This window comes from Acartia tonsa, chromosome 7 (assembly GCF_053477335.1).
Source record: "Acartia tonsa isolate MP-2025a chromosome 7, ASM5347733v1, whole genome shotgun sequence".
NCBI classification, from domain to species: Eukaryota; Metazoa; Arthropoda; class Copepoda; order Calanoida; family Acartiidae; genus Acartia; species Acartia tonsa.
Window position 1 is genome coordinate 12,966,428 of NC_137266.1, and position 25,650 is coordinate 12,992,077.

At 32.0% G+C, this 25,650-nt stretch overlaps 2 protein-coding genes across 3 annotated transcripts in view; both read right to left on the reverse strand.

Annotated features, from left to right (window-relative positions):
* Nucleotides 1-16,717, reverse strand: LOC145324881 (uncharacterized). Of its 2 annotated transcripts, XM_080167592.1 has the most exons (21): nucleotides 16,591-16,717; nucleotides 16,416-16,505; nucleotides 15,971-16,055; nucleotides 15,825-15,887; nucleotides 15,716-15,745; nucleotides 15,289-15,427; nucleotides 14,953-15,089; nucleotides 14,687-14,815; nucleotides 14,506-14,565; nucleotides 14,381-14,428; nucleotides 13,922-14,013; nucleotides 13,539-13,638; nucleotides 13,143-13,214; nucleotides 12,724-12,845; nucleotides 12,136-12,224; nucleotides 11,402-11,477; nucleotides 10,729-11,040; nucleotides 10,302-10,380; nucleotides 9,653-9,742; nucleotides 8,959-9,305; nucleotides 8,443-8,532 (listed from the first exon to the last, which is right to left on the reverse strand). In XM_080167592.1, exons 1-20 carry the CDS (start codon nucleotides 16,696-16,698, stop codon nucleotides 9,202-9,204), a joined length of 2,025 nt encoding a protein of 674 aa, XP_080023718.1. In that variant the 5' UTR covers nucleotides 16,699-16,717; the 3' UTR covers nucleotides 8,443-8,532; nucleotides 8,959-9,201. The 2 variants fall into 2 exon arrangements, with proteins under 2 accessions (XP_080023717.1, XP_080023718.1); XM_080167591.1 differs by lacking the exons at nucleotides 9,653-9,742; nucleotides 10,302-10,380; nucleotides 10,729-11,040; ... (14 more) ...; nucleotides 16,416-16,505; nucleotides 16,591-16,717 and adding exons at nucleotides 1-136; nucleotides 483-572; nucleotides 956-1,043; ... (8 more) ...; nucleotides 8,030-8,098; nucleotides 8,173-8,257 and having other exon boundaries at nucleotides 8,959-9,080.
* Nucleotides 16,718-25,650, reverse strand: part of LOC145324879 (uncharacterized) — a 14,199-nt gene continuing 5,266 nt past the window's right edge. The window contains exons 18-26 of the mRNA XM_080167588.1: nucleotides 25,535-25,628; nucleotides 25,015-25,136; nucleotides 24,452-24,540; nucleotides 19,710-19,785; nucleotides 18,974-19,105; nucleotides 18,405-18,572; nucleotides 17,484-17,562; nucleotides 17,323-17,412; nucleotides 16,718-17,022 (exon numbers count right to left, since the gene is read on the reverse strand). Of these exons, the coding sequence (XP_080023714.1) occupies nucleotides 16,898-17,022; nucleotides 17,323-17,412; nucleotides 17,484-17,562; nucleotides 18,405-18,572; nucleotides 18,974-19,105; nucleotides 19,710-19,785; nucleotides 24,452-24,540; nucleotides 25,015-25,136; nucleotides 25,535-25,628 (975 nt within the window). The 3' untranslated portion in view covers nucleotides 16,718-16,897. The remainder of the gene's footprint in view (nucleotides 17,023-17,322; nucleotides 17,413-17,483; nucleotides 17,563-18,404; nucleotides 18,573-18,973; nucleotides 19,106-19,709; nucleotides 19,786-24,451; nucleotides 24,541-25,014; nucleotides 25,137-25,534; nucleotides 25,629-25,650) is intronic.

Consider the following 25,650-nt stretch of genomic DNA (forward strand, 5'->3'; position numbering starts at 1 on the left):
AATTAAGTTTCAATATCTTGTTTGATAAGATTGTTTTGATTATCCTCAACCAGAGATACGACAGCAGCAGAAGCTGTAAACAAACCGCCATGAGTAGCTTTCTCGTGCTTGTTTCGATTGCCAGGATCATTGTAAGCTAAAAATAAATGCTTAATTAAATGCATGAAAAATCAATTATAAATAAGACATTATTAGTATGGAACCAACCAATTAAGTTTCACAAAAATTAACCAGTTTTTGAGCCAACGAATGATATAACTTGGTTATATTGGAGCTCTCATGAGAAAGCGGGTCATAATATACTTAAACGTGGAGCTCAAGTTGGCTCAACAAAAAAATCTCAACCTACTCCATAACAACTTAGGTCCAAACTCTAAGAAACTATGGGTTATCAATCAATCAATAACATGCTTATAAAACTTTGTGAACAAGTTTAATTTGCAGTCCAAAGTCCCCTCCCTCCCTACAACAAATAATCAAACCTGTTCCACAACCAAATCTACAAGCATGAGGTCTGAGCTTCAGGTGAACACTCATCTGGTGCCGATCAAAATCACATTTCTTGTGAAAACCTACAGAAAAAAAAGTTTCACAACTTTCATAATTTAAATTAGCTGAGAGCAAAAACAAGCAAATCGTATTGCAAAGCAAATTATTTTATTCACCGGAAGATTTTTGTAATATTTCTTGGAAGAGTTTTGAATTCTGATCAAAATTTTAAATCTGTCAGGGAGAGAAATAGTCAATAGGGGAATGGAAAGAAAAACTTATTTTTAACACAAAAAAAGAAGTTTTTGTTTGCATAATTAGCAATGTTATTTCTGATTCGTCCATTTATACTTTATTTATTTGAAATGGTCATAAGTAGATCCTCAATTGTCATAGGAATCTTCAAATAAAATCTATATCTATCTTTCTTGGATTTCTTTGAAAATATTTATAAATATTGAGTTACCTTTATCACAATATTCACATTTATATTTGAGAAGATGTGGATAATGAATTGTAAAATAATGTTCCTTCATATTGTGCTTCCAAGCAAACTAAAAGCAAAGTGTTGAAATTAAAGAAATTCTTACTTCTTATAATAACAGAATGTTGCTCCTTTTTAAAGCCCAAGCATGCCCATAGCTCTTGTATCCTTTTAATATTATTTTATGACGCAATTTATGCTTTAAATATAGATACCTAACTAGCAGATGAAGTAGATATGATAGAATAGTTACTTATCGCATCATATTACAGACAGCTTTCCACGTATATTAAAAATATAAGATTTAAACCAGTTTTGTTAACCCAGAGGGGCCGAAGACTCGGGCTAACAAAACTGGTGTTAATTTCATGATTTTATTTTAATATTCGTTGAAAATTGTTTTTAATACAATGCTTATGCTATAGGTACATGATTTTTCAGTATGGATGAGAACTAGATCTAATCCAGAGGACATTAATCGATTTCGAAGCCATACTGGAAAAATAATTTGATAGGAAAAACTGACCTCTTTACCACACTCTTTGCAAGCAAAAGATTTCTTGGAACATCCAGTCAAATGGTATGTCATCCGCGGTTGGGCAATCATTTTACCACAGTTCTCACATTTCTCTTTCTTCATAGACTGGTGCATATTCTTTATGTGCGTGTTCAAGTTTCCTTTGTCTGAGAATCCTTTGCCACATAAATCACAAACACATTGTTTCTTTTTAGATTCTGGATTATTGTGAGATTTTTCATGTTTATCTAGTTCCTCTTTGGTATCACAGACATAATGACAATAGTTACAACATTCAAGCTCCTAAATATTAAAAAAAAAATTATTATCAAATAATATTAAATAGTTAAACTTATAAAATATAAAGCATTTTGGACACAGTGTTTTTGAAAAATTTGAAATAAATGCCCTTCTTTCTATTTCTTTTTTTTTATCTGTATGTAATCTATTCTTCTAGCATTTTTAGGTCATTATTTGATCACTTAACACTGATCTTTAACAACCACTGTATATATATTTGCTGAGTCTTTTTTGGCCTTGCGGAACAATTGAGAAGTAGTTTAAGGTTTCTAAGATTTAAAATAATTACTTTAAAAATCACCTTTAAATGAACAGATTGTAAATGATGGATTTTGTGCATTTTATTGTTGAACCATATAGCACAGTCACAATCATTCTTACTCATACTGAAATAATAATATTTTATTGTTGAACCATAAAGCACAGTCACAATCATTATTACTTATTTACTAAGTATATTTGCGATTACTTTTATTTAATGAAATCTTCCAATTTTTAACATTTACAAAATGGCCTGCTTTATTGCATCAAGATCCATGACAGATCTATGTAGGAAATAAACGTCTATAAACGAGCTCGAGTCTTCCAATGGTAAAGTGTTTAAAACTCATAGTGCTCCAATAATCCATAATAAACTCTCATTGACCAAAGCGATAAGACCTTTATTCTATTTGTTTATGGAATGAATTAAGTTTTTCACTTCATGTAGATATTTGAATTACATTGAAGTATTTAATCCTTATTTCATAAATAAAAAATATACGTTCATAATAGAGTAAATCTAAGAAAACTCTATTTTAAAAGAATTCGATTGTGGCGACACTTCCTTTGTGTTAAAATATTGAAACAAAAATTTTAATCATATTAACCCTTTGGTGATGGTAGTGTGAAAAAAATATAAGTGAAAAAATATTTTAAAATCATTTGAATTAATAAATATTTACTTCTTTCTTTTAGATAGTAATGGCGGGGGAGGAAAATTGATTTATTGAGAAATAGATAAATAGATATGTACTTATAGAAAACTAGCCAATAGCGATATAGTTATATTGAGCCAACTCTAGTACTGAAATATCAACAGTTATTAAAAAAATAAGTGACTCCGCCCCCAAAGGTGGTAGGGGCCTTCTCCCCCTCATTTATTTTGTTTTTTTTTAAATACAATTTTACAGAAAAATAGAATTAATCCTTTAACCTATCAAATTTGTGTGTCTTCATGTGGGTCTTTAATATTTTTCTGACATCCTTGGGCTTCCCTTTAAACTCCTTACCACAGAGCTCACATTGGACCTCACTTGCTGTCTAGAAATAGATATATTCAGGGATCTAAAGGGATAAGACAATGGCCGATAAATTGATGAACATCCTCAATGACGATACACATAATTATAAAGGGTGTGCAAAAACAAATGCGAACATTTTTAAAATTAAAATTGCGCGGCTTGTGTTAATAGTACAAAAAAGGTTACGCAAATCATTAGAACCGCTAGGAAGTCTATTTTTTTGGAAATATAAGAACGATTCCTCTGCTACGTATAGTTACGGAGCTAAGTGTTAAAATGTCCCAACTGATGTCAAACTTGACTTGCGAGTAAATCATTAAAGATTAGATAAAAGGGTATGCAAATAAAAATACTTACATTTTTAAAATTCTAATTGCTCGGCTTGTGTTAATGCTAGAAAAATGTTTTGCATACCTATGGAATCGCTATAAACTCTATTTTTTGGAAATATAAGAACCATTCATGTGCTACTTATAATTTATGAGCTATGTGCTAGAATGTCCCAACTGACTTAAAATAAAAAAAAATTTCCACTTTCCTCACATTTATCAATGCAGCTCCTAAATTAAAAATAGCACAAAAATGGTACTTATATTTCCAAAAAATAGAGCTTATAACGGTTCTAACGCTATACATAGCATTTTTCTACAAGCCCAGCAGTTTGAATTTTAAAAATGTCCGCATTTTTGCACACCCTTTTTTTTATCTTTAATGATTTACTCGCAAGTCAAGTTTTAAGTCAGTTGGGACATTTTAACACATCGCACCTAAAATATAGGTAGCACAGTAATGGTTCTTATATTTCCATAAAATAGACTTCATAGCGGTTCTAACGGTATGCATAACGTTGTTCTATTATTAACACAAGCCGCGCAATTTGAATTTTTAAAAGGTACATGTTTTTTTATATACTTAAATCTTTAATGACTTACTCGCAAGTCAAGTTTTAAGGCAGTTGGAACATTTTACCACATCGCTCCTAAACTATACGTAGCATAGGAATCGTTCTTATATTTCCAAAAAAAAACTTCCTAACGGTTCTAACGATATGCGTAACGTTTTTCTACTATTAACACAAGCCGCGCAATTTTAATTTTAAAAATGTCCGCATTTTTTTTTTGCACACCCTTTACATTCTGTCAATAACAATTAGTGTTTGAAACGATTGAACATTCAACTTAATGAACCAACCAATTAAAAGTCATTAAAGTCCCTAAAGTTGTTAAGCTTAAGAATAAGAAAACGTTACTAAACAAAAACTTTGGGGACTAGTGTAATAAACAGCCCGATGTCTAAACTCTCCCTCCCTGAATAGGATAGCATACATGAATAAGACCAGAATATTCGAATGTTTGTATATATTAATTTATTAGAAAATTGATGTATCACATATAACACATGAGAACCGCAAATAAAATGGAATGGTAATATTGTATATCTTCAACCCCTTATAAATTCACATCTATTAGAAATAAAAATAAACTTACGGTTAATTTATGTATAAAAGAATTATGAGTCTCCAGTTTGTATGGCTCCATAAAATTATTGCAAATCTGACACTCTATCCATTTCCAGTGCTCCAACATAATATGCTTCTTTTTCATTAATATATCTTGAACATACAAATCTATAACAAATAAAAAAAATTACAATTTAAAGCTTTTTGATGTGTTCGTCCTACTATAAATTCTGTAAATAAATATCAAACCAAAAACAAGGACACATGTAACAATGAGGCAAAATCTGGTAAGCATAACAACTATATAATCATATAAGTAGTAAAGTTTTATTGTCTGTAGATTAAGATTTATACAACATTAGTGGACTTATTAAGTTCTTTATTTTGGGATGCTTCACATAGACATCAAGATTGGCTTTATGCTATTTTTCTGTCCTTCTCTAACATTTAGAATACAAAGCCCAAAGATGCTAGAGGAGCAACCGATAGCATATCAATAAACAACTTTACCTTTGTCTGAAGTATTTTTCTGTTTTTTAAACTCGTCACTCTCCCTGAACCACCATTGTCCAACAATTCCCACCTCAACACCCAGATGTTTAGCTGCATCTTTGTAAGAGTGGCCAACTTGGACCAGGCGCATAGCTCGATCTTTTATTTCTTTATCATAATATCCTTAAAACGAAAAGAATAATAAGGATAATAGTCCTTATATAAAAGTAACAGGATCTCTCTCTGTTTATCTGTACGGAAGGATCTCGCTAACCGCTAAACCTATTTGGTTCTCCTTTCCAGTAGATCTAATCACTGGTCCTGGGGAGGTTTATATCTATTTTGGGGGACGGTACCACCACCCTCCCAAGAGAAATCTTTTCAGAATAAATTTTTCAGGTATAGTCCTTTCCACGACATCCCTCCATAAGGAGCGATTCTTCGTTTTTTTTCACAGTATCTTTTCTCCTATTTCTAGCCCCTGCGGGGGGGCTCTAACCCTGCGGGGCCAATTTCCTAACCCTTTGAGGCAATCACCTAACACAATATAACCAGGGTTGTCATTTTGGGCGGGCGCTTTTGGGCGGGCGCTTTTGGGCGGGCAGTTTTGGGCCGCCCAATATAAGGTCCTTTTGGGCAGTTTTGAGCACCCCCCTTTTAGGGGGAGAGAAAAAGGGGAGGGGGTTAAATAAGAGGGGGGGCGGGCCTATTTTTTGGGTGATATCCTTAATACTTATACTAAAGTAACAGGATGTTTGTCTGTGTGTCCCAAAGGATCTCGCTAACCACTGAACAGATCGGGTTCTCCTTAACAGGGTAGCTTTTCGTAGGTCCCGGGAAGGTTTATAACTATTTTCTTGGGGGGTGGGACACCCCCAACCGCCCCAAAAATTAAAAATTCCCCCCTCCAAATTTTTTTTTTTTTAATTCTAAAACTAAAATTAAAAATGATAGGAGGGCAACCCCCCCCCAAAAAAAAAAAATTTTCCACCCCCCAAAAATATTTTTTAAAATTTTTCTTTTAAAATCTAAAATAAGAAATTGGGTAATCAAATTCGACTCCCCCATCCTCAAGTGCCCCTAGAGGATCTCACTAACCGCTGAACCGATCAGGTTCTCCTTAACAGGGTAGCTTCTCATAGGTTTATAACTATTTTGGGGGAGGGTACCACCACCCTCCTAAGAGAAATCGCCCCTAGAAAAAATTACACTCCCCCGAAAACTTTTTTTTAAAAATTTTTAAAACTAAAAATAATAATGGGGGGAGAACACCCACCCCGCCCCCCCCCCCAAAAAAAAAAATGTTCCCCCCCCCCAAATTTTTTTTACTTTTTCTTTTCAAATCTAATATAATAATTGGATTATCAAATTTGACTCTTCCCTCCTCAAGTGCCCCTAGAGGCCTCTAGGGCCGTAGCCGCTAGTTAACTATATAAATTAGTAAGCTTTTTTGTATCTAGAGAAGGATCTCACTAACTGCTGAACCGATATGGTTCTCCTTTCCAGTGGAGCTTTTATAGGTCCTGAGATGGGTTTAGGCTATTTTATTTCTAATAATAAGTCTAGGTATGGTTTTAGGCTATTTTATATCCTTTTTATATGCTTTTTACGACATTTGCCCAAAAAGGGTGCCCAAAACCACTTTTGGGCGCCCAAAACCCGCCCAAAACCCTTTAGGGCAATTGGGCCGCCCAATATCAAAAAAAGTGCCCAATTCGACAACCCTGAATATAACCTAACCTAACCTATAAAAGCCATTTTAAAAATACGAAGAATCGCTCCTTATGGAGGGATGTCGTAGAAAGGACTATACCCAATTTTTCTTCTTCTAAATATTTACTTTCTTTTTTAACATAAATGTTATCCTTATTATATAATACATATATTCTTACCATTTTTATGCTGTTCAGCTTGGATGGGAGGTTCTGTTAGCAGTAAACTTTTGTTTTCTGGGGCGCAAGGACAAGAGAAATTGTCAAGTTTATGTTTCTGAATATGGACAAAGAAACTAAGCATGGTATTAAAATTTCTCAAACACTGGGGACAAACAATAACATCAAAAACTTGTTCATTGCTTTTAGCTGTCAACCCATTTATTTGTCTCCAATAGGCTGCCGGGTCGGTCTCAATTGAATCGTCTTGAAGATATTGTTTCATCAATTGGTGAACACTCAAAAATTTTTCATCTTTTGGCAGCTGGTCGGGAGTAAAATAAACCCATTTCCTATCACCCCCAGATTCTTTCACACCACCATCACTCAATTCATCATCACTATCAGGAGCTTTCTTAATTTTCTTTTTTAGTTTCGCAGATTTTTTATTTTTTGTTTTCGGGGATTTGGATTTACTTAATCTGTAAAAAACAAAAACAATTGTTAAGTATTGAGCAAAAAATATTTTTAGACTAACAGAATATGCAAACAAAAACATAAATTTTATAAAATCATTTTCAAGTTTTAAAGCAAATAAAAATCTTACTTGACTAGCTCAATTTGGCACTGTCCGACTTCAAAATTTTCATTTGTTTCAAATTTCATAGGTTTGATATCAACATCGGCATCAAAGGGTTGAAAATTTTGCTCAATATCCCATTTATCAACTGCCATATCAGTATTGTCATTGTCATCCAAGGAATCAAAGAAATCATTCTCTGTAGAAATAAAATTTATATGAACAATAATATAATTCATAAATAAAATAAGTCTGTTTTTTTTGCAAAAGATCTTACAAAATCTGAGATAAATAGGTTTTCTTAAGAGTTAAGATTTATTTCCAGCTTATTTAAAGTGCCCATAAATCCGACAGGGACACGACCGCTATTTTAACTATTTTTTGATAATGATCGAATGATAGTGTAATAAACAATTAATAAAAATATATCAAAACCTACCAACTTTTAGTTCAGGTCTTCTTAATTTTGCATTTGTTCTTTCTACAAAAAAAAACATCTCAAACTTTTTTTTATAACAATGTTAAAAAATACTTAAAATTAGAAGATTTTTTACCTGACTTAATCTTTATATTTAACAATTCTGCTATTGGATCCTTACTCCATTTTTCATCTGTTTCTTCTCCTAGCAGAAAAAAATGTTATTTATAACATGTTACCAATGTAGAAATGCTTAAAAGATAGTGATTAAAAAGTTACCATTTATGGAAGTACAGGTATAGACTCTGTTGATTATATTTTGAATGCTCCATAAATCAATTTCTGGTAAAAATAGAATACAATCCTGAAAAAAAAACTCAATTAAAATCTTTCACAAAACTTCAAAACATAAAATAACGAGAAAAGTTTTCAAAGATGTCAAAACACAAAAAGATCAAAATTTTGATACATATTAACTTAGTAAGTGATCATTTAAAGTTATTGCCTTCCTAGAATATTTTAATCCATAAAAAATTGAAAAATAAATACCTGAATATCTAAGACATGTTTGAGAAGTTTATGGATGAAAGGAGAAACAGCTGCTAGCAACAAACCAGAACATTCAAATGTTTCTCCATCCTTAACAAAGAAATAAATATAATCGAAAGAGAAATGACAAAATATATAGGTATATTTAAAAGTAACAGGATGTCTCTCTGTCTGTCTGTACAGAAGGATCTCGTATTATTTAAAGTAGTAAGGTTTTTTTTGGTTTATCCGTAAAGTTCTCACTGACTACTCAACCGATTTAGTTCTTCAATTGAGAGGAACTATATTATATAGGAAATATTATATATATAGTTAATGTGATGGTATTAGTTGATTATAGTTTATTTTATCTTTAGATTTGAGCATTGGGATGGTTTAAGCCTTTTTTACCCTCTCCCTCCCTCTTTTCTAATGACCAATGATTATCTACTCTTTCCTTATCTTTTTTCTTGGCTATTGTAGATGTTGTCATATCTGTCTAATATTAAAATAGCTTTTAAAATTATTTTCATTTACCTTGCAAACAATTGTAATGTAATCATCCTTGTTTTCCTGTATCTCATTCAGAATCCAGGTTAAAATATTTGTTGGGGACTGCTGCATTGTTGACATCATTTTACACATTTTTTCATCTCATATCTGAAATTTTCAAAAATTTTCTATAACATAACAAACACACACACACATACACACACTTTACTGTACTAAAACTTTTACAAATTAGGATTTAAATTTTTTCTTAGACTGATTACAATATTATTATGATTCACAATCTTCTTTGATTTCCGTGCAAGATCCAGCTTGGTAAAGTCCTCCGTGTTTTTTCTTCTCGTGGGCACTTCTGTTGCTGGCATCATTATAAGCTGAACAATAATGTAAAAACAAGTAATATAATATCCAATTGAGCAGTTCTGCACAAAAATAAAATAAAGGAAACCGGATTTTAAAAAATAAAAACAGTCGGGCGGACGACAAAATTTTTAAAGAAGACATTCTTGGGTTCGTGAAATCTTAATAAAAAAGGAAAATTTTAAAAATGTAAACTCTGCCAAAATAGTTTCAAACCTTCCTAGGACCTATGTAAAGGAGAACCATATCGATTCAGAAGATAGCAAGATCTTTAGGTACACACAGACAGAGATCTTCTTACTTTTATATAAGGATAGCACATTTTTAACAATAAACTCATGAATAATAAAAATCCACTTACCAAATTCACAGCCATATCTGCACTTGTAGGGTCTCAGCTTTAGATGCACATTCATTATATGCTTGTCCAATGAAAGTTTGCTCATAAATCCTGAACAGGTTTTTCATCAATAATAGCGGCGATAATCTACACTAATGATGGGTTCATCCTATTATATAAAGTAGTAAGCTTTTTTATTTGTAGCTTAAGATTTTGGTAACTACTGGACCTGTGTTATAGAAGCTTCTTATAGGTTCCTGGATGGTTTTAGGCTATTTAATTTTTATATCCAAGTTTGGTTTTAGGTTATTTTCCTAATTTCCTTTCTCCATTGAATACAGAGATCCTAGATGCTAAGAGCGCAGCTGCTAGTTTTCATATATTGTAACAGCAAATTTAGGCATGTTAGAAGTCAAAGTGTCTTGCAGATTTAAACATTTCAAAAAAATACAAAAGGAATAATGTAGAAGGAGTTGCAACTCTAGAGATGTGATTAGAAGGTCAGTGCGTCTATGTAAAATATTTTAAAATTTTATTTTTTTATATTAGGTTTAGACAGGTTTAATTCATCTTTTTTTTATCCATATTCAATGAGATCTGGTTTTATGGTAAAAAGTTAAAAAAGAATTATGACTTAAAGCGTTGCAACTCTATACTTATCAAAACTGACCTTTGTCGCAGTCAGCACACTTGTGGGGCAACAGGTGGGGCTTATGAACTGTCAAAACATGTAATTTCATGTGGGAATACTAAATAAGAACAGATTATATTTCATGAAAAAACACATTTGTTACACAAACATAAACACTCTACTACTCCTTTAAAAGAAAAGTTCAACAAGTTATAATTACAAAATTCTACAAAACACATAAAAACATCAAACTATATTTCTAAGTTGGACAGAGAATCAGCAGGGAATTTTGAGAATTTTTATAATAACGTTTTCTTATCAATTAGCTTAAAAAACTTTGAGAATTTTAAAAAATTTTATTGGTTGGTTCATTCAGTGTCCAAATGTTTCAACTAGGTATTTACTGTAATCAACAGAAGGGGTAATTTTGTGTATCATCATTAGACATGTACATCAAACAACTCACCTCTTTACCACAAATTTTGCATTTCTCATAATTTTTATGAGTTGTTCTCAGATGTCTCTTCATTGAAGTTGAAATAATTTGCTCGGAGCAGAGATGGCATTGCACCATTTTAATACTGTTGGATTTTATGTCATGCTTTATTGCCAGATGAATCTTTAGGTAATGCTGGTCCACATCAGTTCCGCAGATGTCACACACAACTTTGGGGGAAATCCATTTTTTCTTTGTTTTCTTGTGCAAAGTGTTGCAGTGCTCTTGCAGGTCAGTTAGATTTTCACACATATAGTAACATTCCTCACAACATATCAGTTCCTAAAATTATAGATTAAAAAAGACTAGGGGCTAAGCACCTAAAGGACTCAAAATATTTTTTTCAGGGGAGATATCTCTTAGGACGGTGGTGGAATCCTCCCCCAATTTAGTTATAAACCCTTCCCAGGACCTATGAGAAACTACATTGTAAAGAAGAACCATACCAGTCCAGCGGATTAAAAATTAAAGAAAAAAACCTCAAATCTGCAAGATTAATTTGTCGTAGAATTTAACAAAAATATCCCTAAATTAGTAACACTCTCTTTTGTATAACCAAGAATGACCATTAAGTGAATTTCAAGGGCCACGCGAAAGTCAAACTAACAATAAATTGATAATATATTAATAATATAACTATTACCTTTAGATGTTCAGATTGCATATGATGTGCTTTATGTTTATTATTCTTAAACCAAACTCCACACTCACAATTAAAGCTAAAAAGCATAAATATAATATATATTGTGTGGTAAAACGAAGTCATCCAATTTTAAGTGAAAAGGTAACATATCCATAAAATCAAATTAAAGACCAGCATACATTAATAACCAACATACATAAGTATTAAAGGTTGACAGAGCTTTCAATATTAAAGATACAGATTACAATTCAGAAGTGATCGTCTGATAATACATGGCTATGCGTTAAGGACGAACGTACAGACACACCCATAATAAATAATAGCTTCACTTATGTAAAGATGTTGCTTACTTATTTGCTCTGTGACAATAAATATGTTGTTTATATTTTTCCTCCACTGTAAATATTAACTTACTTATCTGCACTGTGACAATAAATATGCTGTTAATATTTTTCCTCCGCTGTAAAAGTTAACTTACTTATCTGCTCTGTGACAATAAATGTGTTGTTTATATTTTTCCTCTACTGTAAAAAATAACTTACTTATCTGCTCTGTGACAATAAATATGTTGTTTATATTTTTCCTCCACTGTAAATATTAACTTACTTATCTGCACTGTGACAATAAATATGCTGTTAATATTTTTCCTCCGCTGTAAAAGTTAACTTACTTATCTGCTCTGTGACAATAAATGTGTTGTTTATATTTTTCCTCTACTGTAAAAATTAACTTACTTATCTGCTCTGTGACAATAAATATGTTGTTTATATTTTTCCTCCACTGTAAAAATTTCCCCACACATCTCACATTGCTTGTTAAATTTCTAAAATAGAAATAAATAAATAAGGTATTAATCGAATCGTATTATAGACAGCTTCCCGCGGATCTTAAAAATATAAAATTAAAACCAGTTTTGTTACCACCAAGGGTCCGAATGCCCGGGCTAACAAAGCTGGTATTAATTTTTTCAATTTTTATTTCAATCATAGTGGAAAATTGTCTGGAATACGATGCCATACATGATTTTTCAGTATTGTATTGCTGATACTAATCCAGCGGATATTAATCGGTTTCGAAGCCATACTGGAAAAAGTATTACATATCAAATCTTATCGAAATTGTCATTTTATCATTAAAAAAAAATATTTTTTCAGAAGCTACTTTATAGGGAAAATGAGATTTCTTGTCTCATTGCACAAATGGCATTTAGTTTTTTACTCACTTTGTCCGTCAATCTTTTTTTCTGTTAGGTCTATTTCTTTAAGCTAACTTTAATTATAAATTTAAAAATATTGTCATCCCTGTTCAAAATCAAAACTTACCACTCCATGATGCCTGGCTTTGTGTTTGGCAATTTTTTCTGGATCAATAAGATTCTGACAAAACTCGCATTCAATCCATTTCCAATGCTCCAACATAACATGCTTTTTTTTAATACGGAAATCTAAACAAATATATTTTGAATTTTAGAATTATTCCATTCAAAATAATTAGGTAATAGAAATAAAAAAAATAGGTTATACTTAAATTTTATTACCTAATCTATCTTATCTAAGGGAGGGGGGGATTTAGGTTGACCATTCATTTTCAATTATAACTTTAAACAGAAAAATGAGATATTTTGTCCAGGGACAATATTTATTTAACCTAAACCTTATTTAAGAAGCTTCATTGATAGTAAGACACAGACACATAGATTTATTTACTTAAGGATTAGCTGATATCAATGTAGATACATTACCATAAACCCAGGGTTTAGTTGCTTTCACATCCTCACTTTGGCTAATCATTTCTTTGGCTTCTGTATAGTTCACTATAAAATGGATATATAATATGTAGAAAATTTTTCGTCAATTTATGTTTCTTACAAGGAGCTTATTTATTGGACAGTTCGTTCATCCAGTACGAGGGGAGGGAATGGGATAAAGGGGGTAGATGAGAGGGGAATCGATGTTTTTAGCCAGCTACTAGATTCACTTTATAAGAGTACATGCCAATCTTGTGTTATATATAATTAATAATCAATCTATTTTGAAAGAAAATAAAAGGTGATAGCTAGGAATACCTTTCCCTATGGCAAGTAAATTACATTTGATATATTTTGTCTCCATGCATCTTTTAATAAAAGAATTATCACCTGGACAGCATGGAAACTTCAGGGTGCGTATTTTATGTGATTGAAGGTGAGTGAATAGAGTTTTCATTTCTTTGGGCTTGTGCAAACACAAAGGACAAACCTAAATTAACTTTTTATTATTTAAAAGAAATTAATGTCACATCTAAAGTAATAAGCAAATATCAGGATAGTAAATATTTATTATTTATAGCTCAAAAAAAACATTATTTCATACCTAGCTATTGGGGGGAAATTACCATTTGAGAAAAATGTTTAAACACAAGTAACGCAAAAAGTAGGAATTTTATATTTGAATAAAGACATTGTGCCAAAAATTTCACTGAACTATTGTACATGCTAATCATTTTTTTATAATAAAAAAAACGAATTCAAATATCACTTACAATTAAATCAAAAACTTTGTTATACATATGTTTGACATCTAGACCATTGAGTTGCCTCCAATACATTACTGGATCTGTATCTGTGCTCTCATCTAAGAATAACAGGTTGTAAAGTATAGTCATATAAATTTCATTGGAATGTTTTACTAGAATATTATTTGAATAGGTTGACTAAGAACTATCGAAAGAAAGCTTCACTGACTGCATGATTTTGATATAAAGCTTTTCCGTTGCCTAGTTCAATAAATTTTCCCCGAAATTGTGTATCTCATACATTACACGAGTTTAAAATTACAATTACAGGTGTTTAAATTACCTGCCATTTAAGGAAAATGATTCGTCAGTCATAAAAGATTTTAGAAAATTGACGTAGTTCCCCTAATTTGGGCCTTTTTTATAAAGTGAATAATAGAAAGATATTATGTTTATCTTCTAGTTCTACTGAACAAAAATAATTACCTTCCAAAAATGTTTTCATCTTCTCATAACATTCAATAAACTTTTCATCTAAACATTGATTACATGCCAGTCATTATTTTAACTACAATAAAAAACAGATTTAAAAAAAATATTTGTATTCTTACCTTTTGGTAATTCGTCTGGAGTGGCAAATTCCAATCTTGAGTTTTTATCATCTTCATTATCTAAGAAAATGCAAATCGTTTTGATTATTATAATTCTTGTTTTGTTTACATTTTAATTAAGATCAAATTTACAGAAAAGAATGAAAATTTTCAAGATTCTAAATGATAAGAATTATTTTACCTGAATTGTTATCATAATCACTATCATCAGAACCTGTTTTTATCTTTTTTGGTTTCGTTTTTCTGGTCTTCTTCCTTTTAGACTTTGGTTTATTCATAACTTTGTTGTCATTCGTGTCTTCTGAATCAACTGAAATTCAACAAGTATGACAACTATCTTAAATAGCAGCTGGGTAACCATAATTTCCCCTGCAGGCTGATCGGATGTACAGTGTACACAAAAAGTTAGTTATTTTTAACAATATAACATTTGAAAAAATGAAATACCTTCATATTCTTCATTCTTAATTTCTTTTTTGATCCACCCAGATTTTCTTCCTGGATTTTTTTCTTTCAATTTTAATCTTTGCTTCTTTAATTTTCCTTTATTTATTTTCTTCTCGAGAATTTCTGATTTGACATCTCTGAAAAGAAAAAATTATTAGCAAGTTAGAAATTAGGTACACTATATAATGTTCGATTTAAAAAATACAAAAAAGATAGTAGAAAAGGTAAAAAGAGAAAAAAGGGGTATTAAAGAAGCAGTAAACACAATCATGTTGGTATAGAGAAGCTTCGCTTACAAAAATTAAATATATTAAATAAGGCTTAATTTTTACTTACCCATCCAACTCTATTTTACTCTCTCTTATAAATACTTTGGCATTATTAGGTAAATTTGAATTTGAATCAAAATGAAGATCAGCCTCCTCCATATTGTCAGCAAATATTTCATAATCTTCACAGTTCTCAAAATCATTTTCTAAAAAAAAAATTTCTTATACTTTTCTTCCACATAAAACAATTTGGTGGGGGGGAGGGTATTTTGTCCTGGGGCGATTTCTCTTGGAAGGGTACTGGTACCCTCAACTAAAATAGTTAATAACCTTCAGGACCTATTAGAAGCTACTGCACTGTAAACTAGAACCATATAGATTCAGCGTCTATCGATATTATTTAGTAAAAAAAACAGACAGACAGAAAAACTTTATGTTATTTTTTTAAAGGGATAAAATTAAAAAATCTAAACTACAAATTATTCTTATCTTACCTATTTTGATCAAACTGCTTGTTTCCAAACCTAGAAAAGTATAAATTGAACAAAAAATTCAAACTTCCATTTTATAATTCATTCAAATATCAATTTCACTTAAACTTACTTGATTTGGGAAATATAAGAGTTGCTATAGGATCTTTGGACCAGGAAGAATTTTCTGATGACTCTAAAGCAACAAAAAATAAATGGATTTTAAACAAATTAAAATAAAAATTCTATAGAAAATAGTATTATTAAAATAATATTTACCATCATTGGAAATGAACGAGTAGACTCTGTCAAAGATACTTTTTATACAGGAAACATCAGTATCAGGCAATATGAGAACACTTTCCTTAACAAGGAAATCAATGTTAGAAGAAAAGAAGCAAAAATTTTAATATCTAACATAAAATTATCAAAACAAATACCTTATATAATATAACTTCCCAAGTTGTTAGGTTTTTGCAAAAATCAAAGAAGATCACAAAATCTTTTAAAAATTAGGTACATGTCTTTTGTACCATAACTGAAAGACAGACGGAAAAAACAATGTATTGACTAGATGCAACTAGTAGGAATTTTCACTGAAAATTTCAGTGGTCTCTTTACAGCAGCCGAGAAAATCAAAGCGTTACAAACTGAATGAATGACTGACGGACAGTCAAAGCAAATAAAAGAGTGGCTTCGCTACTAAAATTAAATGATAAAATACCTGATAATCTGAAACAGATTTCATTAATCCAGAAACAAAAGGTGAAACAGCTGCCAACAATAATCCTGAACTTCTAAATTCTTTTCTATCCTAAACAATATTATTGTCAATCAAAATCACATTGTAGTAGAACTAATAAATAATGGAATAGTACTAAAATATGTATGGTGGATACCTTACAAATTATTGATATACAATCATCCTGGTTATCCTGTATTTCACTAAGAATCCATGTAAGTGTATTGGTGAAAGGTTGCTGAATTCTTTTATTTTCTTTGGTCATTTTAAATTTAGTCTGAAAACTAGTGAATTTATTGAATTTTAAAACTAATTTTTAATCTAAATACCTAAATGAATTAAATTTCAATTCATTAATGAATTATATATAATTTTACAAAGTACCAAAGCTCAGTTTTAAGTTGAATCATTTTTAAAAATTGTAATATTTGTTTTCTACATTAATTCCCTTTTTTGTAATCTCATTATTCTGTTTCTAGTTCCATCAATGTTTCACAGTCTTCTTTGATTGTGTTTATTGCATCAGCAGAATAAATTGCCCCATGCTTTTTCCTCTCATGGGCGTTTCTATTACTCGAATCATTGTATGCTGAACAAAAAGAAATTAAGAATGAGAGAAAATCACGAAACTTTCATTAAAAAATATTTACATATCTGTTGATGCATGGATTATGGACTGATTTACAAAGTAAATTGAATACTGAAAGAAGTTTGGACTTCTATGGTTGTTATTTACTTAAAAATAACCTATAATGATGAAAATGTTGACAAGAAAAATCAGAGGTTTATTTTTAATAACAGCTGAGTAAATCCCATTTTCCCCATAGCGAACTAACGGACATACAGACAAAGTGAATTATAGAGCAGCTTCGCTCTACTAAAAACTTACCAAATTCACAGCCATATCTGCAACTGTAAGGTCTCAGCTTTAAATGAACATTCATCTCGTGTTTTTTTAATTTTGCTTCAGAAAAGAAAGCTAAATGAAACATCAAGTATTTAGATAGAAAAAAATCATCTAAAATAATCACTTTACAGAATCGACTTTACCTTTTTCACATTGAGTGCATTTGTGTTCTAAATTATCAGGAGAATGAACGGTGTAGAAATGTTCTTTTAACTTGCGAACCTAAACATGAAAGTATTTATAATTGAAAGCTACAAAATCAAAGGGGTAGTTGCATGAAGTGCATTGAAACTGGAATTTAGCAAACTGCATATTTTTTCCTGTTCAATAGTTTAAACTACATCTGTAGGACTTATATTTGAAAGAATTCTAAATTTTTACTAAGGGGGGGGGGGGGGAGGTAATGCAACCATCTCGTAATCAATGTATAAATGGCACTTAGAATTCGAATTTCTAAAATTCTGCATGAGTAATACTTGGTAGGTCTATTTTCCCTAAATCGAACAAAAAAGTTAAAAAAGTAACGGCTAACGGCTCAGCCGTTTAGCCGTTTTTTGGCTATTTTTAGGGCAAATCTGTCATAAATTACGTAGGAATAAACTTTTTAAAACTTATTTTTGCTTTAAATCATGTGAAATGATACAAAAAAACATTTTCAGATTTCTAGTACCAGCAACTACCGCCTAGAACCGTTTAAAAACATTTTGGAGCAGAATATTATATAGTATTATGTGGAGATAGGTTTCGTTATGATTTGCATTGAAAATAGCCCAAAAAATGGCTAAACTGCTGAGCCGCCAGCTGTTAGCCGTTATTTTTCCAACTCTTTGTTCGATTTAGGGAAAATAGACCTACCAAGGATTACTTATGCAAAATTTTAGATCGAAATTCGAATTCTAAGTGCCATTTATACATTGATTACGAGATAGTTGCATTAAAAACCCCCCCTTAGTTTTAATACATGCAACTAACTATCCCTTTTAATTTCCATTAAACTTGTCAAAGCGGTAGTTTTATAGAATGCATTAGTCATTAAATTCTTTTTTTTTTTTAAAGCTGCTCACCTTTTTACCACAAACTGTGCATTCTTTGCTTCCAAAATGATATTGTTTAATATGCTGATTTAAGAGAGGAGCAGACACTTGTCTGGGACAGAGGTGGCACTGTACCATACTCTCTGGAACAGGATGCACAGCTGCCATATGCTCCTTCATATGGTAGTGGGATATCTCCTAGAAGAATTTTAACATTTGTAGTAGGTAAAACAATTTTAATTGATGGCATCTTTACACAAATAGCTTCTAGAACATTTTAAATGAATTAATTTTGAAACCAAAATGCTATTGTTCTTTTTAAAGCACTGCCTCATTTTATCATCATCATCCATAAGTTATAGTACAGAATAAAATAAAATCTTTGTTATTTGAAATGGTAGAAAGAAGAAGAAAAGTCCTAGCCTAAAACCATCCCATGACTAAAATCGAAAAATAAAATTGCCTAAAGTCACCACAGGATCTTAGTGAAGCTTTAATAAAATGGAAAACCCAATCGATTCAGTATTTTGTGAGATATTAAGATACAAACATAACACCTTACTACTTTTTATTATTGTTAATTCGACAATGTGAATTACCTTGCCACAAGTATCACAAACAATTGTACCCTGTTTCTTCTTGTTGCCATGAGCTTTGCGCCAGTGTGCATCCATACTCTTCTGAGTGTTACATATGAAATGACAGTTTGGGTGGGTACAACATTCCATTTCCTAAACAAAAAATTGGTTTAAAATGGAAAACTTTGAAATATGCGATACTCTAACACCCAAGGATATTAGGTGAAGTAACATCAATCAGACAACCAACCCCTTCATTGCATGATCTTTGTCTGAGAAGTCCTAACTGTGCATGGTAGTGAGTTGCGCCTGTTTATGGACCAAGACATTCCCCCCTACTCTTATTATTTATGTCACGCACCTGACATAGCAGCAGTAAGAACCATTTTTAACGTCTTTAGTTATGACGCGATGTCAATTTTGTATGTAAGCAGCAACAAGCTTAGGTCAATTACGAGCGAGGATGCTGTCCGTCCATATCACTGTAACGTCCAAACAACCAAATATAACTAATGGAAACACCTGGGGTATTGGATTAAGTAACACCTATTAGACGACAAACAACTATTTAATTCCACGACCTTTGTCTTGAAGTTCTAAACTGTGCATGGTAGGTAATGAGTTTAGCTTGTTTTTTTTTGTCAATGTAGCGCATCTGACATAGCAGCTAAAGGAACCATTTTAACGTTTAGGTAAAATCACTACATGTTATAAAATGAAAATAAAAAGATTTAAGCTAAAACTGTCAAACATTTACCTTTAAATGTACAGACTGTACATGGTGAGCTTTTTGTTTTCTCTTTGTAAACACAATATTACAGTCACAATTATACCTGCAAACATGTTTCATATTAATTACTACTAGCTACGCCCCATTAGGCTTCTAGGGGCACTTTAGGAGGAGGGGGTAAACTTCGAAAACCCGATTTTTTCTTTTCTACTTGGTACCCTCCCCCGAAATAGTTATAAACCTCTAGGAAGCAACCTTACAAAGGAGAACCATATTGGTTCAGCGGTTAGCGAGATCCTTAGGTACACACAGACACCCACAGAGAGAGATCCTGTTATTTTATTATAATGATAAAATAATATTCACATACCTATTACAAAAACAAAACACTAAATCAGCCTAAAAAATGTATTTTACGCAGGGAGTAAGGGAGGGGACATTGGATCGAATATTCAATTTTTAGGAGTCTCAGACTTTGGGGACTGGCTTAAAGGGAATGTGCAAGAATTTAGCAGTTTCTGACTGAGTTTGGGGACTTGCACATGAAATGCCGCTACTCGTTATGTATGTTTTGAATATTGCAGACGTAGAGAAGGGATAAGGGAAGTGGGGGCAAGGATACATAAAGACTGTGGCCTTGATGACGATGAATTCAAGTTGATTGAAAAAATATCCAGCAAGACAGGCAGCCATTTCTGGTCCTGTGAAGGTTGCTCATTGGGACTCTCTAAACTTCACAAAATTGTTGCTGAAAATGGGCGTGAAATTGCGACATTGAAAAAAAATGTTACTGATCTTCAAACAGAAAATACAAAACAAAATACTGATATCCAATCTAACAAGGACAATATCGCGTTAGTTAAAGCTGATGTTGAAAAGATGAAAGAAAGTTCATCTGCCGTTCAAAGCCAGACTGTTTTTGACGAACTTGAACAAAGAGAAGCCAAAAAACTTAACCTTGTAATTTTTTCCCTAGATGAACAAGATTCTGAACTACGGCCGCTAGAAAGAAAACAATTGGACACAGAAACAGTTACTAAAATCTTTCAGGATCTAGGATGCCAGATAGATGCTGAGAATGACATCAAGTTCATAAGTAGAGTAGGTGAATATGTCTCCAATAAATCTCGCCCACTGACTGTTGGATTTAAAGCTGAGGATAAGAAAGACAAGATCCTAAAATCTGCCTGGAAGCTTGCTAAAAGCAGATACAAACATATTTCAATATCTCCAGATCTTACAAAAATGCAAGTTGAGAAAGAAAAAGAGCTTATTGGCAAGGCCAAGGACCTGAACTCAAAACTGACACCTGAAGAAGCAAAAAACTTTCTCTGGAAACTGGTAGGGAAAAAAGGCCAACGACAGATAAAAAAAATCTGGAAAAAAACAGAAAACAACCTGAACCAAAACAGACAAAGAATAGGAAGTGTGAGAAGGAGCAGGGAGGAGATGGAGGCGGACGACCTGCAGGACAACAACCTGGCAGAGGAATCCAGGATTCCAAACAAAAGACGTTGCTAAATGTTTTATATTTAAATGCTAGAAGCATTACATGTAAATTGAATGACCTTACTTTACTTGCAAGTGAAAAAAAACCTGAACTAATTTTAGTATGTGAATCGTGGTGCAATGATAACATTTCAAATTCAATTTTAACAATACCTGACTACTACTTAGAACCTAGTTTAAGACTTGACCGTTGTGACACACAATATGGTATTGGTGGAGGCTTATTGGTTTATGTGAAAAATGGATTTTCAGTTTTACCTATCGACAAAACTTCAGATTTTAATCAATACTGTAGCTTCAAGATTTTAAATAGTGACAACTCCACCAGTATTTTAGTTACTCTATTATATAGATCACCAAATAGTGCTGTACAAAACAATGAACTTTTATGTGATATGATTGATAATTTACCTGTAAACGAACCACACATCATAGTTGGAGACTTTAATATGCCAGAAATTGACTGGCTAAGCTACAGCAGTCCAAGCAAATATCAACGTTTTCTTGATATTCTTGCTGATAAATCCTTGGACCAGATGGTGGACTTTCCTACCCATATTAGAGGTAATATGCTAGATTTGGTATTAACAAATTGTCCTGACCGTGTTGTTAATATTGAAAATGTTGGAAACTTAGCTAATAGTGATCACTGTATATTAAGTATTGATATACTGTGTGATGTAAACTTTGACAACAGTAATGATTTTATTTATGACTGGAGTAATATGAACTATAATGCATTTAAAGAGTATGTGATAAGCTGTGATCTTGAAAACACTATTAATGGCATGAATGTTGAAGAAAGTTGGAATGTGATTAAAAATACTTTAAACCTTGCAATAACAAATTTTGTTCCTACTAAAAAACGCTGTGAAAATAATAAACCTATCTGGATGAATAGGACTATAGTGAAACTTTGTCGTCAAAAAAGGAGGAGATTTGCCATTCTCTGTAAAAATAGAACTGATGAAAATCTTAGAATCTATAAAAAAGTGGAGAAACAATGTAAACGTGCAGTGAGAAATAGCAAGAGAAAATTTGAAAAAAAACTTGCTAAGGACACAAACCCTAAACCTTTTAATGCTTATCTACGTTCTAAAACAAAAGTTAGAAATAAAGTTGGCCCACTTGTTAAGAATGGAAGAATTGTTACAGACAGTAAAGAAATGGCGCAGATTTTTAATGACTATTTTGCCACAGTGTTTGTAAGTGATAATGATAATATACCTGAAACATTAACAAATGTTGATGGTCCATCTTTAGAAAACATTACAGTGACTAAAAAAGATGTGATTGAGAAGATTGATGCTTTAAAAAAGACTAATTCATGCGGCCCTGATGGTATTACAAGTCATATACTGAAATCTTTTAAAACTGAATTAGCAGGAACATTAGCTAAATTGTTCAACAAATCTCTTGCCTCTGGAGAAGTGCCAACTGACTGGAATCGTGGCAATGTTACACCTTTATTTAAAAAAGGTAGTAAAGGTAAACCAGAAAACCACAGACCAATTATGTTAACTAGTATACCATGTAAAATGCTAGAATCGCTGATTAAAGACAAACTTGTTGAACATTTAGACAGCAACAACCTCATTAAATCATCACAGCATGGCTTCTCTAAAGGTAAATCTTGTACCACAAATTTATTAGCATTTCTTGAGGTTGTAATGAAAAACATTGAAGCAAATATTCCTATGGATATTGTCTATCTAGATTTTTCTAAAGCTTTCGACAAAGTTTCTATCAATAAGCTTATATTAAAGTTAGAAGCTATGAACATCAAGGGCAACCTGTTGGCCTGGATAAAAAGCTGGTTAAGAGGCAGAAAACAGCGTGTTGTATTGAATGGTCAGGAATCTACCTGGATAGATGTCATCTCTGGAGTCCCACAGGGTTCAGTTTTGGGCCCAGTATTGTTCCTCATTTATATAAATGATCTGGATGTTGCTGCGCCACTAGTTCAAGGTCCTGAGCAAATTTGCCGATGATACAAAACTTGGACATCCTGTTTCTAATACAGCAGATAAAATAGTTCTTCAGCAACAATTAGATTCTGTTTTTAAATGGTCACAGGACTGGAGTATGCAATTTAATGTTGATAAATGCAAAGTCATGCACGTTGGAGCAAGAAACCATAACTTTGATTACTTTATGGATGGAAAAGCATTGAAAAAAGTTGAATTTGAGAAAGATGTTGGTGTCAGAATTAATAAAAACCTCAAACCTAGCCTGCAATGTAAAGAGTCCTCCAGAATTGCTTTAGCTATGCTTAATCAGCTTACTCGTGCGTTCCACTATAGAGACAGATTTACCTTTCTAAACCTGTACAAAAGATATGTTAGAGTACACCTTGAATTTGCTTCACCAGCTTGGAATCCTTGGCAAAGTGGAGATATTGAAGTTCTTGAAAAAGTGCAAAGGAAGGCTGTTTCTATGATATCTGGCCTAAAAGGAGAAACCTACGAAGCTAAGTTGAAAGAAATAAATCTGATGTCACTAGAAACTAGAAGGACAAGAGCAGACCTGATCCAAACCTTTAAAATACTAAATGGATTAGATTCAGTTAATGCTGACACTTGGTTTACAAGAGTTGAGCAGGGAAGGCCAGCTACAAGAAACACTAATAGTGAAAATTCATTACAGATTGATTTCAAACGTACAGAAATTACCAAAAACTTTTTTAGTACCAGAGCAGCAAAGTCATGGAATTCACTTCCAAATAATGTGAAAACTGCAGTGAATTTGAACATTTTTAAGAAAAGACTAGATATTTATTTGAACAGATGATTCTGTAAACCTCTGACAATGGTCCTACCTGGACTCTACAGAGTACTACAACAATAAAACAATAAAACAATAATAATAAAACAATAAAACAATAAATAAAACAAGGGAAATAAACACTCGTTGTGTTAGTTTGGAATGTAGCAGATGGGGAGAAGGGAGGTGGGGGCAAGGGAAATAAACAGAATAAAAAGGGGCAGTCATATTCTTGTTAGCAGCTGGCCGGGTCCAATAATCTTTTAATATAAAAATCACACCAAAAAATCTCAATATATTTCATCAAAAACAAGTTGTGATTTCACTTTACATGACGCTATGGAAATCTATTATTCAATTAACAATCCCTTTATAATTTCCTACAAATTTATTGGATTAAACTGGATTTCATGCCCTTTCTTTGATAACTCTTATATTGAATTAATTGCCCATTGTCCCCTTCCTTACTCCCTGATTTTACGAGAAAAATCTATTACCTCTCTGCTTTACATTTAGCCACACAGTTTCTATAAAATTCAACTCTTGTATACTTCTTCTTACAATACTCACAAGATCTTGTTAATTTCTACAAATAAAATAAAGCAACATTTATATTTTTTAAAAGTGGCAATTTGTTTGAAACAAAAAGATTTTTAAAAAAAGAATTATTCCTTCAACTAAAGAGTGGATCATCATTATACTTCCTTAACCCCATATAATTTTTCAGTTGAAAGAAGTTGTTGATTTTCTGTTTTAATAACTATCTAGGTACATTACATATTAACCCATTCGCCAGTGAAGGATGGACTGAGCAATGGATATATTGACAGGAAAAAATTTGTTGTCAATTTAGATTGTTATTATGGACCTCATATAATGGTCAGTTCGTTCATCCAGTAGTAGAGAAGGGGATGGGTTAATGTGGGTGGATAGTGGGGAAAAGTTATTATAGCCAGCTGCAAGCATCCCTTCATCAGAGTACATGAAAATCTGGTGCAACATCCAAGTAATAGTATATTGATTTAGCAAGCAGATTTTCAATGTAAAACTTAAGACTTACCACATTATGATATCTTGCTTTGTGAAACTCATATTTCTCTGGATCAATTATTTTCTTACAATATTCACATTGCACCCACTTCCAGTGGACAAGCATCACATGCTGCCTTTTCAACTCAACATCTAATAACAAAACAAGAATATGTAAAAAAAATCATTTAAAAATCAATTTCAGCTTATTTCTCAGGGTAAACGTTTCATATTAAAGACAACCTTTTTATCTCCCCCCCCCCCATAATATTTTAGATTTATGTCGTTCTTTAGCTGTTCCTTATCTTGATTCAATTTACTTATATAGCACTAAATTAACAGACCAATTGGGTACAGAGTAGCTGCTTATAGGTAATAGCATAAAGAAGTGGCTAACCTTTGCGGTATAACAAGGAAGTATAAAAGTAGGAAGAATATAGATCTTCGTAGAATTAAAAAGTCGATATATCAATATTTTTATTACATATTTACTTTTAGCCAAAAAACATATGAAATAAATAGACGAAAATGTAAGTACCTAAAGAACTTACCATTTCTTTTCACTTTTTGTTTTTTGGCAGTGTTGCTTAGAGTATTCCAAAATCTTAGCACTGCCTTCTTCTTAATTCCCAGATGTTGGGCAATCTACATCATTTATACAATACAA

Coding starts and splice junctions, on each gene's coding strand:
- LOC145324881 (XM_080167591.1), bottom strand. CDS start 9,066: ATGTGTAAAATGATGTCAACAATGCAGCAGTCCCCAACAAATATTTTA. Junction 8,099..8,172: donor TACCTGTACTTCCATAAATG/GTAACTTTTTAA, acceptor TTTTTCTGCTAG/GAGAAGAAACAGATGAAAAA. Junction 5,208..6,916: donor AGCTGAACAGCATAAAAATG/GTAAGAATATAT, acceptor TTTCGTTTTAAG/GATATTATGATAAAGAAATA.